The 26,356-nt window shown below is 39.5% G+C and overlaps 1 protein-coding gene across 1 annotated transcript in view; it reads left to right on the top strand.

Annotated features, from left to right (window-relative positions):
• The window catches only part of PEX6 (peroxisomal biogenesis factor 6), a 737,640-nt gene that overhangs the window by 553,882 nt on the left and 157,402 nt on the right, over window positions 1-26,356 (top strand). The window contains exon 14 of the mRNA XM_044060276.1: window positions 15,008-15,124. Coding sequence (XP_043916211.1) covers window positions 15,008-15,124 — 117 coding nt within the window. The remainder of the gene's footprint in view (window positions 1-15,007; window positions 15,125-26,356) is intronic.

Genomic DNA, 26,356 nt, shown 5'->3' with positions numbered 1-26,356 from the left:
AGAAGAAAACCTGGGGAAAAAATAAGCTTTTCCTGATAGAAGTTAAGTTGTGTTAAAGTAAATCATAAGTTGTATATAAACTCCCTATGCTGTGGAATAAAATCCCGGTCCATGTGAGGCAAAGCACCTCGCTGACTCTGTTCAAGAGAAATCTAGACCTGTGGACTGGAGATAATCATCTCTGTGTCACTGCTGGACAGAGGCACAACAAACTAATGGGCACAGTATTTTTTCATATAAAAAATTTGGGCTAGGCTTATAAATGCCTTAGGGCAGATAGCCTAGTATAAACCTATGAACCTATAAAAAAGCTTTACTAAATGGAAACAAATTATTTTCTATAAGTCTAACAACACATGCCATTTTTTCAGGAAGAGTTTTGTTAAGGCCAGTAATATGAATGGAAATTCTAAATCCATTATCAAATTATGTGTAGAAGCAGCTCATTTGGATAATAGTCATTTCTCTTCCCAAGAACTGCAAAGGATGAACCAAAGCTCTTAAATTTAACCAGATATGTTAATGTTAGCAGCATAGCCTTTTAGGAGAAAATACAACTCAAAAAAATTTAAGATGCTGACATAAAGTTTCTGACCAAAAGAATAACTACTAAAAAGTATGTTAGATGAGGGAAGCCAAGCACTGATATAACATTTTATCATACATTAAAATATTGGGATGCTGACACACTTCCCTACACCCTCCCCCCACCTTGACTTTATATACTGTGATCCTCAATATATGTCAGATGTAAAAATGAATTCTAGCAAAAGTTAATGGTGATAACCTGTAGAGTGTATATATAAGACAACAGTTCATATATTTTTAAAGCAAAAATACAAGATGTTCATCGTGTTTCACTGTTGCAGTCATGACTGTAGGGTTCTCCCCTGCCAGCAGGCAGTCCTCGGTCGGCCAGAATCCCAAAGTCTGGGTCCGGCGTCGGCTGTTCAGCCATGCTCCCTGACGTCAGAGCGCCAAGAGTACAAAGCTGACAGCCGACGCCATGTTCTCCAGTCTTTCTTGCCGTGCAGTGATAGCAGTTTGCAAGTGCCGGTCGGCTGACTCCTGACAATTTTTTCTAATCAAACTTCAGTCCGAAGACTTTCTTCTCCTACTCAAAGCTAAGTACCTCGTTGGGGAAACTTTTTTCTTGCTCCAGTCCGATGTCAAAAAAAGTTAATAATTGTATTTCATGTGGGAAGCAAATACCTCATAAGGATTTTCATTCTTACTGTATTCCTTGCTTAGGCCCTGACCACGACGTAGCTAGTTGTCGGTTTTGTGCTAGATTCAATCAACGTACTATTAAACGAAGGTATGATTTTGCTTTTCATTACTTCGGTAGGCGTTTTAATTATAAAATGTCGTCGAATATGGTTCCGGCTACCGGAGTTCACAAACAACGCAAGGACAAAGACAGGCCTCCGAGGTCCAAATCAGACGATATCGCACAAGCGGAGCCAGCTTCAGGTTCGGTCGTCGTCAGTGAGGTGCTTTTGCAGCCCCTGTTGTCGGCCATTTCGGAACCGATAGCCGAAACGGACTCCCACGAGAAGCCAACTAGGCCTTTGAATATTTCAGTTGGACCTTCGGACACTGCTCCTTCGGATGGGTCCGGAGCCGCTGTGCAGGTACCGGCTTCCGAAGGGGTTTTCAGGCCTACTCAGCTTCTTATAAAGGCAAAGCCAAAGACAAAGGCAAAGACTCCTTCCAAATCAAAGACTGCAACCCAGGCCTCTTCTGATCCGGCTCCCAAGTCTCAGAAACAGTTACTTAAAATGGCGGAGGACTGACTTACTATGATTAGGGGTTCACATCCCCCTCCAGATAAAAGGCCAAGGCAGGAAGTTTATTATGACTCCTCTGATCAGGCTTCTGTTTCTTCTGTTTCTTCTTCTGACCAGGAATATTCTTTCCCTCCTTATGAGGATTCTGATGCTGAGGAATCCATTCCTTCAGCTTCTCCCCCTGAGGATTTCTCTTTTGGGGAAACTTTGCATGAAATGAGGGAACATTTCCACTGGGAAGGACAGGAGTACTCGGAATCTAAGAAAAGACTAAGGGATTTTCTTCTTCTTCCCCAACATAGGCCCCTGGCTATTCCTCCTATTTTGGATATTGTGGATGATGCTTTTTCGGAGGCTAACTTAACTCCTGACTCTTTTCCTCCAGCTCCTGTTAAGCCAGACAAATACTATAGGGTTCCTGATTCCCACCAGTTTTTATTCAAAAACCCTACTGCTGACCCTGAAACCATTTCTCAGGGTCCTAAGGGCGTTAAGGCTGCTTCAGCTAAAAAACCCATTCCCACTGAGAAGGATTCCAGATCTTTAGAAAGATGGGGCAAAAAAAGTGTACACTTCTGCTACTTTTATCTATTAGGGCTTTAAACTGTCAGTTTCATATGCTGAAATACCAGCAATTTCTCCTGTCTGTTTTAAAGCAAAAGCTAACTTCCATTTCCGCCTGTGCAGATGATAAGGAACTACATGACTTATTGCATGCCACTGAACAAGTTGGGAAGCATGGTTTACACTGTGGATTTGATGCCTTGGAGGCTTCTTGTAGGGTTGCTGCCTCTGGCACAGTAATTAGAAGGCATGCATGGTTAAAGGAACAAAATTTGCCAGATCAGGTAAGGCTAAATTATTGGATGCTCCTGTTCAGCATAATGTTTTATTTAGATCTAAAGCTGAAGATGTGATTAAAAAGATGGAGGACAAGGCAAAGTCCATGCAAACAGTTAAAGATTTCTTACAAGTACAGCCACCCAGATTTAGCTGGAATTGGCCTACAAAAAATTGGTCCTTTCCCAATTCAGACAGGCCTCAGAGGGGTAGATATAGACGCCCCCGAGGTAGGCCTCAAACGCAAGCCTCTTATAGACCAAGACAGTGGACTGCTTCCACCCCTAGGGGAGGAGAAGACAGGTTGCAAGCTCATAAAAAACAGAATCAATGACTCCCTCTGTTGGGCTGCAGGAACTTCTTGCCTGGAAGCCCCTCTCGGAGGAAAACTTTCTCTTTTTCATCTAAATTGGACTCGTATAACCCAAGACAAGTGGATGTGGTTTCAAGAGGTTACAAATTCCATTTTCATACCCCACCAAAGCCAAGCGGATGGCCAGATCTTCCAAAACATCAATGGTCAGAGGCATTAAACCAGGTGGAAGCTCTCTTGGCTATGAAAGCCATAGAACTAGTTCCACTTTCAGAGATGGGACAAGGTTTTTTACTCAAGGCTCTTTCTAGTCCCCAGGAAGCAAAATTCATGGAGACCCATTCTGGATCTGTCAGTCTTGAACACTTTTCTAGAGATACCAAAATTCAAGATGCTTACAGCTACTACCAATGCTGACCAAAAATGCATGGATGGTAACTTTGGATTTAAAAGAAGCATATTTACACATTCCCATCAGACATGAACGCAGAAAATACCTCAGGTTCAAGGCAGGATCGAGGCACTACCAATTCTCTGCGCTGCCCTTTGGATTGCCTACTGCAAGTGCCTGGCTCCAGTAGTAGCTTATTGCAGACTCAAGGGAATTCAAATTTACCCTTATCTGGACGACTGTCTTATTCAGGCAGACAGCAAGGATGTCTTACTCCAGCATCTACAGTTTGTTCCAAATCTTCTCAAGTTCCTGGGATTCAATGTAAACATAAAAAAGTCAAATTTGACACCCTCACAACAGATAATTTTTGTGGGCGCTTCTCTAAACACAACAACCCAGATGGCATTTCTGACATACGAAAAACAGTTACAGCTGGCTTCAACTTTCAAAACCTTGGCAACTACAACTCAGCTATCTGCAAGGAGATTCCTGCAGGCTCTGGGTTACATGGCCTCCTGCATCCTTCTCGTACCATATGCAAGACTACATATGAGGAAAATACAGTGGTACCTAAAAAGTGTATGGTCTCAGCATTGTCACAGTCTAGACATACTGATCTCCGTCCTGCCTTGTCTTCAAAAGGGATTCCTTTGGTGGTCCAAGGAATGTACTTTAAACAAAGGAAAACTCTTTTGTCTGCCTCCTGCCACTCCGATTCTAACCACGGACGCCTCAGATTATGCATGGGGAGCCCATTTTCGGGGCAACTGTCTGCAGGGCCTTTGGACAAAGGATCAGAAGCACCTGCATATCAATTTAAAGGAAATGTTAGCCGTTCAGAAAGCTCTATTGGCCTTCAGGAATCTTCTACAACCAGGACAACTACTGATATGGACAGACAACACCACAGTTATGTGGTACATAAACAAGCAAGGGGGATCTCGTTCCTACCCCCTTTGCAGACTAGCCATGGATCTTTGGAACACAGCCCTAGCTTGCAATCTGGACCTTCAAGCACAGTTTCTACCAGGGAAGCAAAACTTCCTGGCAGACAGTCTGAGCAGAAACCTTTTGGATCCACATGAATGGATGTTGGACTCTGAAATATTCAAGATGATTACAGCAGTCTGGGGATGTTCTCACATAGACCTCTTTGCATCCCACCTCAATCATCCACTACAAATTTTTTGCACCAGGACTTTCCACGATCAAGCTTGGAAAGTGGATGCTCTATCATTTAGTTGGAGAAACCTCTCGGGATATGCCTTTCCACCTCTTCCTCTTCTTCCACGGGTATTACTAAAGATCAAGCAGGACAAGCCCAAGATGATAATCTTGCTGGCCCCAAATTGGCCTCAACAGTTTTGGTACCCAACACTGAGAAACCTTTGTCTAGAGCCACCCTGGGTTTTACCACAGATTCCGAACCTTCTGTCCCAACACCAGGGTCAGATTCTACACTCCCATGTCAAAACTCTCAGCCTGGCGGCCTGGTTAATCCAGGATCTTTGATTCTTTCTCTCCTACCCAAGCAGGTTATGGATGTCATTTTAGAAGCCAGACGTCCTAGCACTAGAAAATCTTATGCAGGAAAATGGAAAAGATTTTGTTCCTGGATGCAGGCTCAGGATTCTGATCCTCTTATTCCTAACATTCCTCAGATTTTACTTTACCTGTCAGACCTCTTACATAAGGGTCTCTCTTTCTCTTCCATAAAGATACACGCCTCTGCCATTTCTGCTCATTATAATACAGACCCTCCTATCTTTTCCCAACAGCTCATGCAACAATTTCTCAGAGGAGCTAAGAACTTAAGGCCCCTTAGATCTCCTCCCATTCCTGCTTGGGATCTCAACTATGTTTTGGAAAAGCTCACCTTACCTCCTTTTGAGCCTGCTGCCTCATCTGACATCAAGTTTTTATCTTGGAAGACAGCCATCCTTTTAGCTCTGACCTCTGCCAGGAGGGTTTCAGAGTTGCAAGCTCTTATGGCTGTGGAACCTTATATTATTTTTCATCAAGACAGGGTGTCTTTAAGGACTAATCCTACTTTCATGCCTAAGGTGGTTTCCAAAGTGGCTTTAAATCAAACTATTCACTTGCCAACTTTTTTCCCCACTCCTCAAAATAAAGGGGAAAGGATCTTACATTCCTTGGATGTACACAGGCAACTACGTTTTTACCTGGACAGAACCAAGGACATCAGGAAATCAGAGCAATTGTTTGTTTCTTATGCTTCAAGTTCCCAAGGTAAAGCCATTTCCAAACAGACCATTTCTAAATGGATTGCTCATGGAATCAGATTTTGCTATTCACACCATGGAAAGCAAATCCCAGGGAGTATATACTTTATGACCACCTTCCTTTCTTTCTGCTTTGGGATTCTACCCTACTTACCATTGTATCATTTTGTACTTTTGCTTGCTATTGTCTTTTTTATTGTAAATGTTTGCTTACTGCCTGTATTTTGGAGCTTTTCTCCCCGGGCCTCTACTGAAAATGGATATATGTCCAGCTAGACTAGCCCGGTCAACAAATGTAAAATAAAATAAATAAATATAAGGACTCACTCTACCAGAGCTGCTGCCACTTCAGCTGCCTTCCTCAGGGGAGTTCCTACCAAAGACATTTTGGAAGCTGCAACTTGGAGTTCAGTGCATACTTTTTCCAAGCACTACAATCTACCTCTCTACTCTAAGTCTAGGGCAGGCTTTGCTTCTGCAGTCTCGCAGGGCCTTATAGCCGCCCCCTCTACTTTATGACCACCTTCCTTTCTTTCTGCTTTGGGATTCTACCCTACAGTCATGACTGCAGCAGTGAAACACGATGAACATAGTACAGTTGTGTACACTTAGCATAAATGTAGATGTTCGAGTGTCTTCACTGTTGCAGTCTGGGTTTCCCTCCCTCCTGTCCCCTCTTATTTTTTCTTTTGTGTGGTTCCTTTTTTCACCCTTCTTCTGAGGTGTATTTGCAAAGGGTGTGGGACCTTATTCATTTTAGAACTTCTGACATCTGGGGCAAGAAAAACTGGAGAACTTGGCGTCGGCTGTCAGCTTTGTACTCCTGGCGCTCTGACGTCAGGGAGCATGGCTGAACAGCCGACGCCAGACCCAGACTTTGGGATTCTGGCCGACCGAGGACTGCCTGCCGGCAGGGGAGAACCCTACAGTCATGACTGCAACAGTGAAGACACTCGAACATCTACATTTACGGTAAGTGTACACATCTGTACTTTTTAATTAGGCTTTTGTGACTAGGCAGACTGGAGAAACGCATAAGGTTAACCATATTTTGATGACATTTTCTAGGGCCATGAAGGCCAGGAATTCATTAATCAGTAAGGATATGCAGATGTCTTTCTAACTGTATAATTGTATTGTTTTATGCTAAATGTGAACAAAAAAGAGATTGCATTCTTCTGCAGACAAAGTATTCTAACACAGTTGACATCACACCTTTAACTTACTTTATAATGTGGCATTTGCACAGTTGCTGTTTGATCGTCCCTGAATGTCTTTGCAGAACACTGTTAGTTGAACATTATTAGATCTGTGTCTTCCTTTGGACTGTAGTAATCAAGGATATTTTCCATTGAGAAAGGCACTAGAAATATAAATGAAGAATGCTGTGCTGTCATTACTGCAGCAAGATTTCTGATATCAAATATAAAAGTTATCCAAACCTACCGTAATGCCAGGTCCGAGAGTAGAGATGCAGCTGTAGAATCCATTCTTCCTTCCATTTCTCTTGTCTTGTGTTCCAGTGTTTTATTAGTGTACAACTTCTGCTTCATCAGAAGTTAGAGAAGTGGGAGGCAGGAATGCATTATGGGAAGTGATGATGATGTCAGCTGTGTTGGACAGTTTTATGTGCTGAGTGGTCATAACACCTGTGCCATAACTCCAGTCATTTCCTGCATGCAGTGCCTTTATTCACAGATCTAGAGTTACGGTAAGTACCCACAAATTTTGTTAACAGTATTTTATACACTCCGCAGGTCAGCATTCAGAACTGATACATTTTAAGTGACTTAAGCCTGATACTGTATTCATGCTTACTCTCTTTGACATCTGCTTCTTGGAAATCAAGGCCAATGTCAATGGCTTCTGGCTGACCAAGTTTATAGATGATTGCAAACTTGGAGTAGTCATAGAATCCCTTCAAAACACTTAACATCCTGCAAGGAAGGATTGTCACAGATAAATGACTAGTGCCTAAGCTACAACGTAAAACTGAATGCCAATAAATATGTAATAATACTCTTTTGGAAGTCAACAATCCTACGTAATTGATAACACAGCCCTAAGCGTAGAACCAGTAGTCAGGGATTTGGGTACGTACTTGGCTTTTGAACAACAAGCCAACATGTACCTAATGTAGTACAGAAATCATCTAGCTGCAAGGAAGTCATTGTTACACTGTTTTCAGCCCTCATCGGGCCCATCATCGAGTACAGCACCTCTTTCGGTATGTACTTGACCAGGCACATGTAACAGCTGGAATGTCAACAGAGGTTCATCTAAAACGAATATAGAGTATAAACAGCAAGTCCTGTGAAAATCTCCTCAAAGCTTTCTCTCCATACTCTGTTTCTTGTAGACTGTTGAGAGACGAAGTATACTTGGCATACAAGGCCTCCTTGGGATCCCACTCTGATCGACCTTTTACATTTCTGAAAAATGAATAGCATCAGAATTACTTGATCTAGGTATTTAACTTTGCTTGTAACTTGTATAGGACATGGAGGAACATGTATGTGACTCAGAGAATTCCCCTTCTCTGGAACAGACTTCTCGTGTATGTGAAGCAAAACTGTTTCCTAACCTTGTTCAAGAGAAACTTGGACCATGAATGAGAAATTGAAAATATACCCTAGGTCTAGCATCTTTGTCTGTAATGGATATAGGCAGCCTATACATCTTCCTTGGCTTCCATATACCAATAAAAATAACCTCTAATGCACATAAACTTGCAGGATACATTTGGTATGCTTGGCTAAGCTTATAAAGGCCCCAGTAGTGATTAGCCTCTGGTATACACCTATGAACCTGTACATATAAATATATTCACGAGCACACACATGTACATGTACATATACATAGATATATATATATATATATATATATATATATATATAAAAATATATATATATATATATATATATATATATATATATAAAAAATATATATATATATATATATATATATATATATATATATATATATATATATATATATATAAAATAGATATATATATATATATATATATATATATATATATATATATAAACACCAACAAACAGCACAAGAAACACGGCTAGGATCAATCAGTGAGTCCAATGCACCATTCAAACGCCAAATATACTGATTACCAGTTACGCACTAACAGCATACGATGCTGTACTTACTGGTGTCTCAATCTCAAAAGTATTCAAGATGCAACACAAGCCAATGCTGCTCTTCTAGTTGTTGTAAGTACGTCCAAACTGCAAGCAGCTACACAGCTTGTTGTGAATACGTCCAAACTGCAAGCCGTTGCACAGTAAATGATAAAGAGCCAAGGCGTACTGTTACATGCCTATGTAAATCTTTCTAGAGCACAGCTTCATAACTCCGTGTCTTTCAAGCATGCCATGCACAGTATATTTTCATTAAAGCATATACTTAATTTGAGCATTGAATAAACCATACATTTATTAAAATAACATGAAAAGCAGTAAAAGTGATAGAACATAGGATAAGCGCTTTCGGGTCACCACCCCGACCCTTCCTCAGATCCTTATAATTGATGTTGCATCATTTCCTTCTTTTTAATTAAAAGGTTCACACCAATGAAGGCAGTTCATTAAACAAACACACCTACTTGAACAGGTGTGTCATAGATGTCTCTTCAATCTCCGCCTTTTCAAGGCGGGTCTCATAGGGAAAGCTGTATTAAGTCCTGGTTTCTGATGCGCTCTAAGCTTCCCAATCCAAAACATTTCTTCCTGCTCAAGCTTAGTGTTAATGTCACCCCCCCCCCTTTTTGATACATACACAACTCTCAAAACTCTAAACATAAAATTATGTCCCACATTATCTCTAATATGCTTCGCAAGTGGATTCTTATAGTCCTTTAACCTTATGTCACTAATACGTTTAGCCATTCTTTCTTTCGTTTGTCTCACAGTTTTTCCAACATAAAAATTGTTGCATGAAGAAACATGTAGCCAGGTATACAATATTCTTGGTTGTGCAATAAGCATAGAAATTAATAGCATATTTCTTTTTAGTAATTGGATGGAATTAATAATGAACTGCCTCATTGGTGTGAACCTTTTATTTAAAAAGAAGGAAATGATGTAACATCAATTATAAGGATCTGAGGAAGGGTTGGGATGGTGACCCGAAAGCGCTTATCCTACTTTCTATCACTTTTACTTCTTTTTATGTTATTTTAATAAATGTATGGTTTATTCAATGCTCAGCTTAAGTATATGATTTAATGAAAATATACTGTGCATGGCATGCTTGAAAGACATGGAGTTACGAAGCTGTGCTCTAGAAAGATTTACATAGGCGTGTAACAGTACACCTTGGCTCTTTATTGTTTACTGTGCAACGGCTTGCAGTTTGGATGTATTTACAACAAGCTATGTAGCTGTTTGCAGTTTGGACGTACAACAAGTAGAAGAGCAGCATTGGCTTGTGTTGTATCTTGCATACTTTTGAGATTGAGACACCAGTAAGTACAGCATTGTACGCCATTAGTGCATAACTGGGACTCAGTATATTTGGCGTCTGAATGGTGTATTGGATTCATTGATTGATCCTGGCTGTGTTTCTTGTGCTGTTTGTTGGTGTTTTTAGTAATTTGGATTCTCTACAGCACACTCCTGTTGTATTCCGGTGTTGTATTGGTTGGACTTACTTTGTTTTCATACGGAATCGAGGGAGGCATGGCGGAAGGACAAGCCAAAAGGGCGACTGATGAGTGTATTGGTAATGGATTTATGAACCATGTGGTACCAATAAGAGTAGAAGAAAGACAGCTATCAACACAAAGTAAATAAAAAAAATTGTTTATTCAGCAAAAGTGATAATCCTTTATTGAAATTAGACTTTATGGAGGAAGTGATACAGACTGAAGTAACAGAGAATGGAAGGGATAATGTCTTAGATATGAGGAAATTCTACAGTGATGCAAGGGAGATGGAGGATGGTTTATATGAATTAAAGAGATTACAATGGCAACGACAGCACCTAGAGGCATGCCTGCACTATAACATTGTGCCGAGAGGTCTTAGAGTTTTATTAATGCCCACGCAAGGGAATTCTCAGCCAGAACTGTTGAAAAAATGGCAGAGTCTCAATCTAGAGCACAGCCGTAGCTATATGAGGCTCTTACTAGAACATTACCTACCTAGAGAGAAAGAATTGGTTAAGAAAATAGAAGACTTACAAGTATATTTGGGACAGGAATTAAAATTAAACGGGATTATGGTGATTTTAAGAGAGGTGATGTCTTTACTTGGTCGAGGGACTTCAATAAAGAACAGCAAACATTTAAAGAGAATGGATTATATAATAAATATCCACAGAGAGCTGCAAGAAGGATTCCATCTAATGTAGCTGATGGAAATAAAGAGAAAGAAAATAAAAACAGTGATAATCAAAGTGACAAAGGCAGTATGGACACTGTATCCACACAAGTAATAGTGCAGTCGACAAATCGGATGCTGAATACTTCCAACTCAACTCATAATATGAACAATCAAAGAGAAGGAATGAATATGAATCCAGGAGCTGTATCTAAAAATGTTATGAAGGATGGGGGTTTTCCAGTACTCCCACTTTGAATAAAGGAAGTGAGAAACAGAAAGGAGATGAGATCATTAAGCAGAGGAAGGAAAAGAAGAAGGTCATGTAGAGGAACGGTAGATAAAAGAAATAGTGAATCTTTGGTTTTTAACCTCTCATCTTTTGAGTTGACAAGAGCACATGTCAATATTCTAAACAAGGGGGTTGAAATTTATACCCACGAGAGGCATGATTGACAATGAAGCAATATTAAGTTTGAGGACATTTGGGCGTGATGTTATGCTGAAAAGCATGTACAAGGATAATAAAGCAAATGCAGTAGATTTGTTTAAGAAACCAAGTAGCTTCGTACCACAGAATAATGCTCTTATGGGTACATTTATTAATGTTTGTGAACAAGAAATTATTGACTACTTACAGAACAATAAAAGGAGAATGTACAACACTACCAAGGAGGAAAAACAGGCCCTAAAAGAATTATAAGAGAACGAAGAATTAACTATTAGACCCACAGATAAAGGCGGAGGGGTTGTCTTGATGGACACAGGGAGATACAAGGAAGATGTAACAACTCTTCTACAGGAGGCCACCTCATATAAAGAGATTGGGTATGAGTTAGAAAGGATAAAAATGAGAGTGAGGTTATACCTGGAGGAACTGAAGGAACAGAATCAAATTACAGTGGAACTGTGTAGTTACTTACAGGTTGAATACCCATTAGTGCCAATGTTCAAATGCCTTCCGAAGATTCATAAAGATCTGCAGAAACCTCCAATGAGGCCAGTTGTGGCTGGAGCTGGATGGATTACAGAGCCAGCGTCCATTTATGTGGAACATCATATTAAGAAAGACTTGGAGAAGGCTCCAGCTGTATTAAAAGATACAAATTCATTTCTTGGAAGATTAAATTAATATATTAGTGTAGAGAAAAATGGAGAAAAATATCTCATGGCTACCATGGATATTAAAAATCTGTTTACCAGTATTCCAAATAGCTATGGTATCACAGCATTAAAGGATTTTCTAATGAATGAAGGCACATATGGAGAAAGGCAGGTTACAGTGTTGTGTAATCTGATGGAATTGATCTTAAACAATAATGTTTTCATGTTTGATGGAAAGTTTTATATACAGCTGTGTGGAGTAGCCATGGGTACGCCATGCGCCAATAGCTATGCAAATATAGTATTGGCACAATGGGAGAAGAAAGTGATTCATCAAGACAACCCATGAAAGAATTATCTGAAGGTCTATCAAAGGTTTGTGGATGACATATATATTATGTGGGAAGGAGAAGCTATTGAATTGACAAATTTTCATGCATATTTAGAAAATAGCACAAGTTTCCTTAGATTTACTATGGCATACAGTAACACACAAATTGATTTTGTGGATGTGCATATTTCACAAAATGAAGAAGGCTTCATAGAGACCAGCCTTTACAGAAAAGAATGTTGGAAAAACAACATTCTACCGAGAGATAGTATGCATGCAAGATATACTCACAGAAATATTGTTAGAGGGCAGTTCTTAAGAACATCAAGGATACAATCGAATGATGCCACTATTGGTTTGGTACTGAATGATTTATCCGAACATCTAAAGGTGAGAGGTTATAAAGAGAAGGAGGTGTTTGAAATGAAACAACAAGTATGCATGGAGAGAGACGGTAAAGGGAAACCATTCTTAAAAGGAGGATATGAGAACATTCATGATGGCAGGAATGAACAAAAAGAATTAAGGATGACTCTTACGCATACAACAGGCACTCAGGAAGTCTGTGAGATTGTTAGGAAAAATTGGAAGATATTAATGTCGAATGAAGAATGTAAAGGATTGGTGGGAGAAGAACCTAGATTTTGTTTTAAGAATGCAAAGAATCTAAAAACAATGTTATGTAAAGATAACTGCCTGGAACCATATGTTACCTCAAAAAGAATTGGAACTTTTCCATGTAGGAGATGTGCAATGTGCAAATTTATATGCACTGATAACTGCTTCGAACATCCAATTACTAAAAAGAAATATGCTATTAATTTCTATGCTAATTGCACAACCAATAATATTGTATACCTGGCTACATGTTCTTCATGCAACAATTTTTATGTTGGAAAAACTGTGAGACAAATGAAAGAAAGAATGTCTAAACATATTAGTGACATAAGGTTAAAGGACTATAAGAATCCACTTGCGAAGCATATTAGAGATAATGTGGGACATAATTGTTTAGAGTTTTGAGAGTTGTGTATGTATCAAAAAGGGGGGGGGGGTGACATTAACACTAAGCTTGAGCAGGAAGAAATGTTTTGGATTGGGAAGCTTAGAGCGCATCAGAAAACAGGACTTAATACAGCTTTCCCTATGAGACCCAACTTGAAAAGGCGGAGATTGAAGAGACATCTATGACACACCTGTTCAAGTAGGTGTGTTTGTTTAATGAACTGCCTCATTGGTGTGAACCTTTCATTTAAAAAGAAGGAAATAATGTAACATCAGTTATAAGGATCTGAGGAAGGGTTGGGGTGGTGACCCGAAAGCGCTTATCCTACCTTACTGCTTTTTATGTTATTTTAATAAATGTATAGTTTATTCAATGCTCAGCTTAAGTATATGCTTTAATGAAAATATATTGTGCATGGCATGCTTGAAAGACACGGAGTTATGAAGCTGTGCTCTAGAAAGAATTACATAGGCGTGTAACAGTACGCCTTGGCTCTTTATCGTTTACTGTGCAACGGCTTGCAATTTGGACGTATTCACAAGCTGTGTAGCTGCTTGCAGTTTGGACGTACTTACAACAAGCAGAAGAGCAGCATTGGCTTGTGTTGTATCTTGCATACTTTTGAGATTGAGACACCAGTAAGTACAGCATTGTACGCCGTTAGTGCGTAACTGGGAATCAGTATATTTGGCGTTTGAATGGTGCATTGGATTCACCGATTGATCCTGGCCGTGTTTCTTGTGCTGTTTGTTGGTGTTTTTAGTAATTTGCATTCTCTACAGCACACCCCTGTCGTATTCCGGTGTTGTATTGGTTGGACTTACTTTATATATATATATATGTATATATATATATGTATATATATATATGTATATATATATATATATATATATATATATATATATATATATATATATATATTGTCAATTTTTTGTTTCTGTATAGGTGATCATATTGTTATCATATTGTTCAACTATTTGTTTTTCTGTACTGAATGTGAAGCTTTTCTCCCCGGGCCTCTGCTGTAAATGGACGTGTCCATTCGGACTACCCTGGTAAACAAATGTAAAATAAAATAAAAATAAATAAATATATATGTTTGTGTGTGTGTGTACACACACATAACATGCCCACTCACAATCCTTTAAGGTCATAGTAGTATGGTTTATGAGCCATCATACAGTGTTCTCTTCTTCTTGGGTTAACATGTCACAGAGTTAAGTGTAAGTAATGTTGACTGTATCAAGTGTTAACTGCAAAGCTGATAAGGCATGCCTGAATAAGTCATGTGGCTCATACTGTGTGAATGTGTGGAATTTGCTTTGTTGCCATTCTGCATTATTCTAGTTCCTGCCACATCCAGAGGATATCATTGTAAGTGACACAGCGATTATGTTTTAAAAAAGATGATGACTATTTGTACATTGTGTGGTCTGTTTGTAACCTGGTTTTATTTCCATCAGTAGTAGAGAGCAGTTAAACTCTTTCTTCATAATACATTTTCAGGTTTACTTTTATGTTGGCTTTAATGTAATATTAGATGGGTATTTGTAGTCTAATTTGCACTGACTACATTTTATTTTGCTTTTCCTGTTGACATGTTTTTCTAATAAATTCCAAAGCTGTCTGTCTTGTTTTTGCCTTCAGGGTGGTTTCCCAGCTTCTGGCTGAACTTGATGGACTTCACAGCAGTAAGGACGTCTTTGTTATTGGTGCCACCAACCGTCCAGATCTGCTAGATCCTGCACTTCTACGACCGGGCAGGCAGGGAATTTTATTTATTTATTTTTTTGCTTGTGTGTATTTTGTTAACTTGGAAACTGCATTTAGGTGTGTCATGTTTCCATGCATATCCAGAGTGAAAAGCTTTAGCAAAAAATTAAATCATATTGAAAATTATTAGAACTACTAAAGCGCTTTGCTAAAATCAGCAAGAACGAACACAACATTATTAAGATGTGGGAAGAATTAATATATCAGTACATCTATCCTGTTTATATTTGCATATAATTCTTTGTAGTCAGGGTAGAATAAAATTGTGTGTTATAATTTCAGAATAATATATTTTTGAGAGAGAGAATGAAAATATGTAACTGCCAGTAGTATGTAAGTATACATTCACAGTACAGCTTCACATAGTTCCGTTTTGAATTCTCCTAATTCCACCCATTACTTAAAGGTTCAGCCTCTTCTTTATTGTTATGCTGTAATATGCCTCCTCCCCCAAATACAAGCCTGTGAAAGCGATATTTATCGATTTATACATACTTTGGTGATGGTAAAAGAAACTTTTACTATAATTTGGCATTGTTAAATTTTTTTCACATGGCCCAGTATTAGGGTCACAAAGCTAGACAAAGGGTGTGGCTTTTGTATAATGGGTGCATTGGATTATATCAGCACCATGTTTACTATTTTACAAGATTCAGAGAGATATAGGCAGGTCACTTAGAATGAGATAGATGGTGGCGTATTGCAATACTGATTTATTTTTTTTTTGAGTGGGTTTTTTTACAAGGTGTTATTACATCATCAATCTATATTTTCTTGCTTACACCTTGTTCCATCAGCCTTCAACCTTTGGCATCCCCAAAGTCTGTAAGGACATATTGGAGCCTCCCATTAGACTATTAAAGGCAGCTGTTGGGTCAAAGACTCGCTCACTAGCAGCATACATTGTTATGGTGTCAAAACCTTTTTGTTTGTATGTTAAAAGATTCCTGAGAATTCCTAAGGAAATTCAAGACTGAATTAGTGGAAGGCAAAGTTAGATTCATATGAATTTATATAATAGACCTTTTGATTTTGCTTTTTAACTTAAGACATAGGCAAACCTACATTAACAGAAAGGAAAACAAACCATTTTAACATTTGTTGCCTTTTACACACATTATAAATTCACATATCTTTCTCTTCTTTGAAATATCAGTTCACCATTATATAAATTGCTAAATTTCTTCCTTCCCTTAAGATTCCACTATCCTTTTCTCGTTGCATATACTCTGATGTCATTCTCTAATAGGGAAGGCATTCTGTAACCTGCAGTCCAGATGTCCTCTTGACCTCATCCCACTCTGTTATGTTTCTCTGTCTAGTTATTTGCTGTCAATGTCTTGGTTCTTGTGCCAGTTTTCTCCAATGAATTCCAGCCCCCTCTTGCTTATTTTCTGAACTGTACTTGCAGTCATCCTTATTGTAAAATCTCCTTTCTGCATTCTCAAGTTGGCTTACTTCTTAGAATTATTTCTGCTACTTTGAGTGTAATATTCTATATGGGTTTTGTTTTTATTCTTCTTCATAATGATCTACATCCAAAATCCCACTCTCTCTTCATAAACCCTTTCCATTTTGAATTACATCCTTCAACTTGAGCTGTAACTCTGTATCTCTAAAATATCCCTTCAAATCCCATATTTCTAAACCACCTTGTTCTATTAGAAAGATCACTTTGTCTTATTTAACTCTTGTCCCCTACACCTCCCATATAAATGTATTCAACTCTCTATTACTGTCTGCAGCTTCTCTTGTTGATAAAAATATACCTGACACATATATAAAACTGAAGGGACTAAAACATTTTCACTGCTTTATCTCAATGTCCATATCCATAAGCACGATTTCCCATTTTCTCAGTTTTTTAGTATCTTTTGTTTAGTCTCTTCCCACATATCCTTAGTTGCTGTAGCAGAATCCTTTTTAATCCAAGCTAATAAATTCTTCATCTTATGGGTATTTATTCTCATAAATATGGGTGTTGTGAACCAATTCATGTTTGGGTACATAATTTACTGCAATAGCATTTGTTTTATCTTCATTAGTTTTATATCCTGAAAAGGCTTGAAACTGTCTCAAAATGTTCAACAGTGAAATGTGTCTTTCGGGATTTAGCAGGTACAAAATGGTCAACTTTCTTGGTTACTCTACTAGTTTTATCATTGCTTTTCTGAGTCCCTTATTTTCTTTGCCAGTGTCTCTAAATGTATAGCAAATAACATGGGTTCAGGCACCTAGGCAGTGAGACATTTCCCTGTAGTATATTTAGTTGGGAACAAATGACTGAAGTGACATTCACCTGTAGGGAAATACGGCTGTTGTCAGTTCCCTGTAGGCAAAGATAACCACGCACTCTCATGCCCACAGCTTTAATAACCAAGTGCATGGGGGCAGAAGAAGTAACTAGTGTTGTGCTCAGTGTACAGTACATGTAACAAGTGTGCTTCAGCATGAAGGGAATCCTGCATGCTACTGTAGTCACATTTATGATCCAGTATGCATTTTAGGTAATGTTCCCTAAGAGGGATTTGAAGGGGGTAGTGGTTCAAACACACCAGTTGTAAAGGCACTGCCCATTGTGTACTGTATTTTTACTGCTACTGACATGCACACATGCCTACTAGCCAGCCTACTGCTGATGGCTGCCATATTGTCAGCTGTCTCTTGGTGTCTTGTGGGCCATGGACATTATTTTTCCCTTGTGCGTTTGGTTATTAAAGTTGTGGGCATGACATTGCATTCTTCTCCTTGCCCACAGGGAATTCACAGCAGCCATATTTCTCTGCAGCTGAACGTCACTTCAGCCCTTTGTCCCCAACTAAATATACCATAGGGAAATGTCTCACTGCCTAGGTGCCTGAACCTGATATTTCTCTACAAGTGACTGTCACTTCAGCCATTTGTTCCCAACTAAATATACTACAGGGAAATGTCTCACTGCTTAGGTGCCTGAACCCATATTGAATGTTTTTTCTCCATCAAGACCCACTGTTAACAGTGGCATTTTCTTACGTTCTGCTTACCTGTGGGGCATCATTGTTTTATTATGGTTGTCAAATGTTTGCCTCACCTCCACAAAACCAAACTGATCCATATCTATCAATTATGGCAATACTTTTGCCATTCTTTTAGCTAGTATAGACATAAACACATTATAATCATGGTTTAAAATTGAAATGGGCCTGTATGAATTTGGGTCTTGAGGGTTCTTTGCCATCTGTAATTAAAATAGCCACCATAACACCATTTTTCTTGTATACCCAGAGATGAAGGCTTGACTTTAATGAACCAATAGTTAGTTCATTTTTGTCCTCACAAGACATCACATTGTTGACGGACTTGATGGAAATTGCCCTTATCGATAATTTCATCATTTTGAGGGGTACTTTTACAAACTGACCAAAGGAGTGGTGATGAGTGTGCCATGTACCCCCATATATGCAAACCTGCTGATGTAGATTTGTGAAATTAAAGAAACATTTGCAGTTCCAACTTCACAGAAAGCTTTGAAACTGTATGTATGCTACTGATATCTTTATCCTTTAGAATGACTCAGAGACAACATTATAATAGCAGTTGGCCGATAGTTTGTCAGTTCTGTGGAAGGTCCTCCTTTATGAAGTGGGTACATGGGAAATTTTCCACAGTTGAAAGACCTTGTTTTCGAGAATGGAACTATTTATAAGGATTGATTCAAATATATATATACATGTGTATATATATATATATATATATATATATATATATATATATATATATATTTAGTTATGAATGTGACATTATATCATTAAACAATTAGGTTGTACCTAATGTATATACAGAATGGTAATTGTGAAACATCAGATTTGGCATACTTAAGCCTTTTGTTCATCCTGCTTGCCATACTGTCTTGGTACAGCAGAGCACACACTACACAAAAATGAATATATGAGCATGTGTACAATATTAAAAAAGGCAACACGAATAATGCATTGTAGATGTACCTTAGTTTGTCCCACCTTCAAGTTTTATTTTGGGATTTTTGAAAGAATGCCATTTGTCTCAATTAAGCAATGGGAAGTCAAAATTGACAATAAAGAGCTACTTTGGAAGTTTAGGTTAGATTAAATGCAGCTCTGCCCAGGATTCAATGTTTATCTCTACTAATTGTGTACTCAAACTGAGTTGAGTTTCTCTTTAATCAACTATTTTTCAAATTTATTTTCTGACAGTGTTTTAATGTTTCATTGTACGTTTTTATTGTTTTTTTTATGTGACTTCGTTAGCAATGTTATAATTTAAGATTTGTCCTTAATAGTTTATATAATTAATTTTAAATTACACCTGTTTATAAAAATATTTATACAGAATATTCACAGATGTTTAATGTATTTCATGTATTATTTTATGCATCAGTTTTATGTATTCCTTTATTGTCATCGCTAATTTCATTTTTGGATTGTGATTTTGATTTTGATAACGAATTTTCACTGTTTAATTGGTAGGATGGTCAAGAGACATTAGATGTCCTTCTATACCACTGTTGCAGTATTCTTAACCATAGAGATCTCCTGCCAAGGGTAGCCCATTATCTGGCCAGTATACCAAAGCCTTTAGATCTTGTATGCACTGTATGTCATACATATGCCTCCTATAGGGCATAAGGGTGACATATGGATGCTGTTACCCCGAATTTCTTTGCTGCCAGTCCAAACGCCATTATAGCTCATTGGTCTGAATGCCCTTCGCTATGCAGAATACCTAGCCATCAGATAAGTACCTTATTGGGGTCTTTTTTCTTTTTACTGTTGGTCTTGTTTTCAATTGGTTATCTGGAGTTCTTGTCATCCAAGAAGGGGAAATGTCAGTGTGGGCTGCGAATTCCCCATAAGGATCATTACGAATAGTGAGCCTTTTGTTTGGATGTTTCTCATGACCATACCTCCTATAGTGTTTATAAGGCATGTGTGCTGAAGACCCTAGAAGCCAGTTGTCTTCCCTGGCCATCTGCCGTCTATATTGAGAACAAGAGGCTTAAACAGTTAACCCAGGTTAGCATGGCAGAATCGATCAACCCTGAGCTACTCCTGTTAAGCAAGAAAGCCAAGAAATCTTGGCCAGATTCTTTAGCTGTCTAGCCTCCACTGGATGCCTCTGTGGAAGCCATCCAATGTCAACTGCAGATTCCTTTTCTCAACCCCGTCGGAAGCTGGCATGGATCATTCTTTTCTCACATTCTCTGAGGCTTTACAGGCATCTGCTCCAGATGTCAAGGGGGAACTGCAGTTGAGTATCTCAGAGGGCCGTAAAAAGATTCCACAGAATCTGGTCAGAGAAGAGGTTCCAGGTACTCTTATTGAATCCTGTCAGGGTTCGGAACCTTCACTGTTTGTTAGAGCTGACATCCCTACCAAGAAGAGAGGGAAGACTAAACATTCTTCTGTATGCCCTAAGGATCCTCAGGTGGGATGGTAGGAGTTTACCTAGGGCCTGTTTAATTACTTAATGGCCCTGAAGTCTCCTCAAAGGGTTTCTGTGCTTACTCACCAGTTGGACTTCAGCTCCTTCCAAGAGGCCTAGGGAACCCGATTTCTCAGATGAGGATTTGAAATGTGATGAGAGATCTTGTTCTTACTCTTTCCAGATGCCTTATCCTTTGGCTTATGGATCTGACAAAGAAGAGTCCATTAGCCCTGAGTCTCCTTTTGAGTAGTTGTCTTTTGGGGTCACAGTAGCTAGAATGATGGAATATTTTAAGTGATATTCTTCTCGGTTGTCTGATATCTTGAAGCGGTATTATGAGTTTCTTCAGGAGGACACTCCTAAACATTCCATAGTACCTTCTGTGTATGGCTGCATTGTTGGATACCTTTATAGCTGCCTCTGACTCCTGATTCTCAGCTGCTGCAAAGAAACCTGACAGGTTCTGTAAGGTTCATGAGGATAGTCAGTTCATATTTAAGTGTCCTCCTGCTGATCCTGCTGTGGTGTCAGTCTCCTGACAAGCCTTTTAAGCTTTTGTCCTCTACCAAGGGTCTACCTTCAGATAAGGATAGTAGGGCCATGGAGAGAATTGGAAAGAAGATCTGTACTGCTTCCACTTTGGACTTTAGGGCCATCAATTACCAGACCAACATGACCAGACATGCCCGGGCCTTGATTGCCCAGACTTGTCAGGTTATTTCTGACCTTCCTGATTCTGAAGCAAAGTCTTCTGATCTATCTATTTTGGATATTGCCTCTCAGGTAGCTCACCACACTTATGTGTGTGCAGCTATGTTGCTGCTGATGCATCTTTCAGAGCTGCTGCCTTGGGGTCTGTCATGAGACATTACTCTTGGCTTCACCTGCAGTTATCTTTCTCAAGGTTCCTTCTTTTTGGATGCTTTCTCTTCAAACCCTGTTTCCTCTGTTGCTGCCTTAGGCTATTCTGGTGTCCTTGGATCTGAAGGATGCTTACCTTCATATTCTATTCATCCTCTTTTCAGGAAGTTTTTATGCTTTTCTGTTTCTTCTTATTTTCAGTTCTCTGCTTTTCCCTTTGGCCTCTCTACTGCCCCAAGTGTATTTACAAAATGCCTAGAACCTATGAGTGTCTTTTGCAGGCTCCAAGGCATTCAGATTTTTCCTTATTTAGACAACCTGTTGATTCAGGTGCCTTCTCCCAGTTGCTTATTAAAGGCTCTAGAGTTCACCATACCATATCAGTCCTTCAAAATCTGAAATTCACTATCAACTTCCAAAAGTCTGTCCTGTCTCCCTCTCAGGATCATGTGTATCTGGCTGCAGGACTCAGACCGTACCAATGTAGGCCTCTCTTCCATCTCCAAAGGTGTTGTCTTTGACATCATTCTTCAGTCTTGTCTTTCTCTGCCTGTCATTCTAGACAGAGTTTCTTTGGGCCCTGGGATTCATGGCCTCTTCTATTCCCATGCTCCCTCTTATCACACTGTATATGTGGTACTTCAAGTCAGTTCAGCTTCAGCTTTGCCACCCTCTGATTTTCAGAGTGCCTGTTCTTTATCTCAAGTGGAAATTCGAGTGATAGATTCAGAAACTTACTCTCAACCCTGACATGTCCTTTCAGCCACCATTCCTTCTCAAGAACTGTTCACTAATGCCTCAGACATTGGGTGTGGGGCTACCTGTGGTCACCTGAAAGTTCAAGGTCTCTGGCCTCCCCATCAGAAGTCAGACCATATCAGCATCAAATAGATGAGAGCTCTGATTTTTGTCCTTCAGGCTTTTCACCCCATGCTGTTTCCAGAACTTCTGAAGGTTTACACAGACAACACCATGGTGATTTGGTGTGTCAACAAGCAGGTGGCCACAAAGACTTATCTTCTTCACAGGCTGACTCTTCAGGCCTGTGATCTGGCTATCAGTTATCAGCTAACTCTTCAGGCTTTGTATATTCCTTCGCAACACAATCTAGTGGCAGACTCTTTGAGCAGGTCCTAAACACAGGCTCACGAATGGATGCTTCACAGGGATGCGTTTCTGGATGTAGTCCATTGGTGGGGTATTCCTCAGGTAGACTCTTTCGCTTCCTCCCTGAATAAGAAGCTCCCTCTTTTCTGTTCCAGAGTACTTTGCCATTTGGCACGGAAGACTGACACCCTTTGTTTTCCTTGGAAGGGTATTTTTCTTTATGCTTTCCCTCCATTTCCTCTGCTTCTGAGGCTCCTGCAGAGAATTCATCAAGACTCACCAACAATCTTGGTAGTAGCAGCGGTGGTTCCTCCCTTAATGCATCTGGCCAGGGTCAGTCACCATAAGTTCCCTCACCGGTTGGACCTCCTCACACAGGACAAGGGGTCACTTATCCATTCTCACTTGTCCACTCTTCAAATGACACTGTGGGTGATAGGGTTTTGATCCTTTTTAGGCACCTCATTTCTAAGGACATGCCCAGGATTTTACAGGAGGCAAAGAAACTGCAACCAGAAAGTCTTACATGTCCAAATGGAAAATATTTTTGGACTGGTACCATGTTCATAGCCAGGATCCTTGTTCAGTGGGGGTCTCTCTAGAGCTCTCCTATTTATGAGAGTTGCTCCAGTCTGGCTTGGCCTATTCTTCTGTAAAGGCCCATTTTTCAGCTATTTCTGCCCGTCTGCTCTTGAATCCTCCTTTGGCTTCTCATTTTGAGGTCACATAGCTTCTTAAAGGCTTCCTGCATCTTAGGCCCACAAGAAAGCCTATTCCTCCTCCTTGGGATGTTATTTTTTTATGGGGGGGGGGGGGTTGACCCAACTCCTTTTGAGCCTGAAGTCCCTGCTTTTCTGCAACACTACATCTGGAAGACTGTCTTTTTGCTTGTTATTACTTCTGCTCAGAGGGTTTCTGAGCTTCAGGCCCTTATGGTCATTCCTCCATTTTTGTTTTTTTTTCTCAAAGACAGGGTGTCTCTTCATACTAATACTTATCTTATGCTGAAGGTTGTTAATGAGTTGTCCTTAAATCAGGCAGTAAACCTCCCTTCCTTTTTTCCTTTTCCATAGTCTACTGGTGATAGGGTACTATATAACTTGGATTTACTTAGACAGCTTAGGTATTATTTGGATAAAACTAAGACCATTTGGAAGTCTGACCAGCTTTTTATATATTTTTATCCTAGGACTTTGGATTTAGCTGTTTCGAAGAACACTATCTCCTCTTGGGATATCTTAAGGCCATTTCTTTTTTGTTCTTATCATGGCAAATGTCTGTCTACTTCAGTTAGAGCTCATTCCACTAGCACTAGGGCTGTTGCTTCCTTTGATGCTTTCTTCAAGGGTTTGGACACCGGTTCCATCTTTGAAGCTGCTACTTTACTAAGCATTATAAATTTGATATGGTTGCTAGAGCCAGGGCAGGTTTTGCTAGGGTTATACTGCATGGGGTTGTTGAGATCTATTCCCAGCCTTCCACATCCCAGTCCTGTTCTTGAGCTTTTGTACTCTCCATAAGGTAAAGAATACTGCAACAGTGATATAGAAGGACATAATACAGTTGTGTAAAATCTTACTGTAACAGTAGATGTCCTTCTCTTCTCTGTTGCAATATTCAGTCCCTCTCTCCACACCCAGTTTTCTTTTGGGTCTTTAGTTAGTTACCCTGATGGCCGACGGTCCTCGTTTACTTTTTGTATTTTTCTCCACTTGGTTGTGCATAAGCCTCATTTTTATCCTAAGGAAACTGTTCTCTTCTGGGGCAATTAAGTTCTGGGTAACTGCATTTATATATCACCTTTATGCCCTATGTCCTGTGCAGGGAGCATACAAGTAATATACGACGCATACACAATATAAAGGCTTTGGTATACTGGCTGGGCATTAGGCTATCCTTGGCAGGAGAGCCCTAAGATTAAGAATACTGTAACAGTGAAGAGAAGGGCATCTACTGTTATGTTAAGATTTTACACAACTGTACTTTCTGATCTTTTGGTTGATCCAGTCTTGGAAAAAACATTAACAACTCAATTTGTTAATAAATCTGTGCTGACATAGTGCACTACTTTGTGGTTACTTATTGAGAGCAGCTAGTGGAGACATTGTAAGCCATATTCACCTTATTCTCCCTCTTCTTCAAGACCTGGTGATTCTGGGGATAACAGAATTTGTATCTCCTAATCTAGAAAGAAGAGGATTGTATTCAGAAAGTTTCTAGTTCCCAGAAAGGAGGACAATTTGAGATCTGTTATAGACCTTTCCTCAACATTCCAAGTTTTAGGATGTTGATCCTGCAGTCCTTACTTGTTCTGCAAGCCATTTTGTTGACATTGGATTTAAAGAATGCTTACCTTCATATTTCTGTTCATCAGTGTTTCATGAAATTCTTAAGGTTCTATGCCTCTTCATATCATTTTGTTCTCTGCTTTACTAATTGGTCTTTCAGCTGCTCCAAGGGTTTTCCAAAAGTACTTGGTACTTGCCAATACCTTTTACAGATTTCAAGGAATTCAAGTCTTTCCTTATCTGAATGATCTCCTGATTCAGGCTCCTTCCTAAAAGATTATGCAAAGGAGATGGACTTAACTTCGGAGTAATCGCAGTTTCACTCTCAACCTCAAAAGGTCTTAACTCCATCCCATGATCTGATTTTCATAGAATGTAGACCCAATTCTTTGTCAGTAACAACCTTTCTTCCTGCAGAAAATGTTCTCTTCGTTTCAGATTATTTTCTAAACTTTCTTCCCATAAATATGACCTCAACAAGATTTCAAGAGCCTTGGAGGACATGACATCCACAGTTCCTGTGGTACTTTTATACCATTTTCCACATGAGGTTGATACAGTAGTATCTCAAGTCAGTTTGGAATAAGCACTGCCATTTTTTAACCCTCTTAATTCCTCACTTGCCCTTCATCAAGAAGGAATTTCTTTGGTTGATCAGGCCAGTTACAGTCAACCCAGACGTGCCTTTTCTATTTCTTTCCCCTTGCCATGAGCTATTCACAGATGCATCAGCTATGGTTTGGGGAGTGTCCTCCAAAAGCATCAGGTTCCAGGAAGTTTGGTCACCCAAACAGAGAAAGGAGCACACAAACATAAAGGAAAGGAAATGAGGGCTGTTTTCCTTGCTCTTTAATCTTTGCATTATCTCTGGACTTCAGGTTCTCTTCGGACTTGCACAGACAACACCACAGTAATTTGGCACATAATCAGGGAGACCCAAAGTGTTACCACCTCTATAAATTAACTTTGATTGCTTGTAACACAGCAGATTCTGTTTCCTTCAAGCCGTGTATATCCGTCAGAACACTGTGGCAGATTTTTGAGTAGATCTTCGCCTTTCAAGAAAAGGCATGTTGCCTGTTTTTCAAGTTTGAAGGCTTGGCAGTTTGGCGCAGAACAGCCTAAACTGTCTTTTCTATGTAGACTCAGAAAAGATCTGGGTGTAGCCCACTGATCAATCTCCAGAAAGATCTCTTTGTTCAACATCTTCTCAAGAGGGTCTGCTATAGAACTGCTAGTGACAATGATAAACACAACCATAAAAGGGTTAATGTCGCTATAAGCAGCACTAGGAGGTTTTTGGAATTAATTGGCGGCAGCAGTTGCAAGATTATTTCATTGCCTTTATGATAGGTGGGGCTTGGGAAACATATTTAAGGTGAACCAGCATAGGGTAAAAGGGTGGGAGAGCAGAACTGCCCATGTTTGTGCATCATGATTCAGAGTCCCATCTCATTGCATGAGAACTGGTAGTGCCTGTGAAATTCAGTTAACATTTTTTTTATTTTTGTAAGTCACATAAGAA

The sequence above is a fragment of the Protopterus annectens genome, chromosome 1.part0 (genome assembly GCF_019279795.1).
Source record: "Protopterus annectens isolate FY-2018-M chromosome 1.part0, PAN1.0, whole genome shotgun sequence".
Lineage (NCBI taxonomy): Eukaryota > Metazoa > Chordata > Ceratodontiformes > Protopteridae > Protopterus > Protopterus annectens.
Note: the sequence above shows the minus strand (reverse complement) of the source record. Positions and strands in the feature narration are given on the sequence as shown.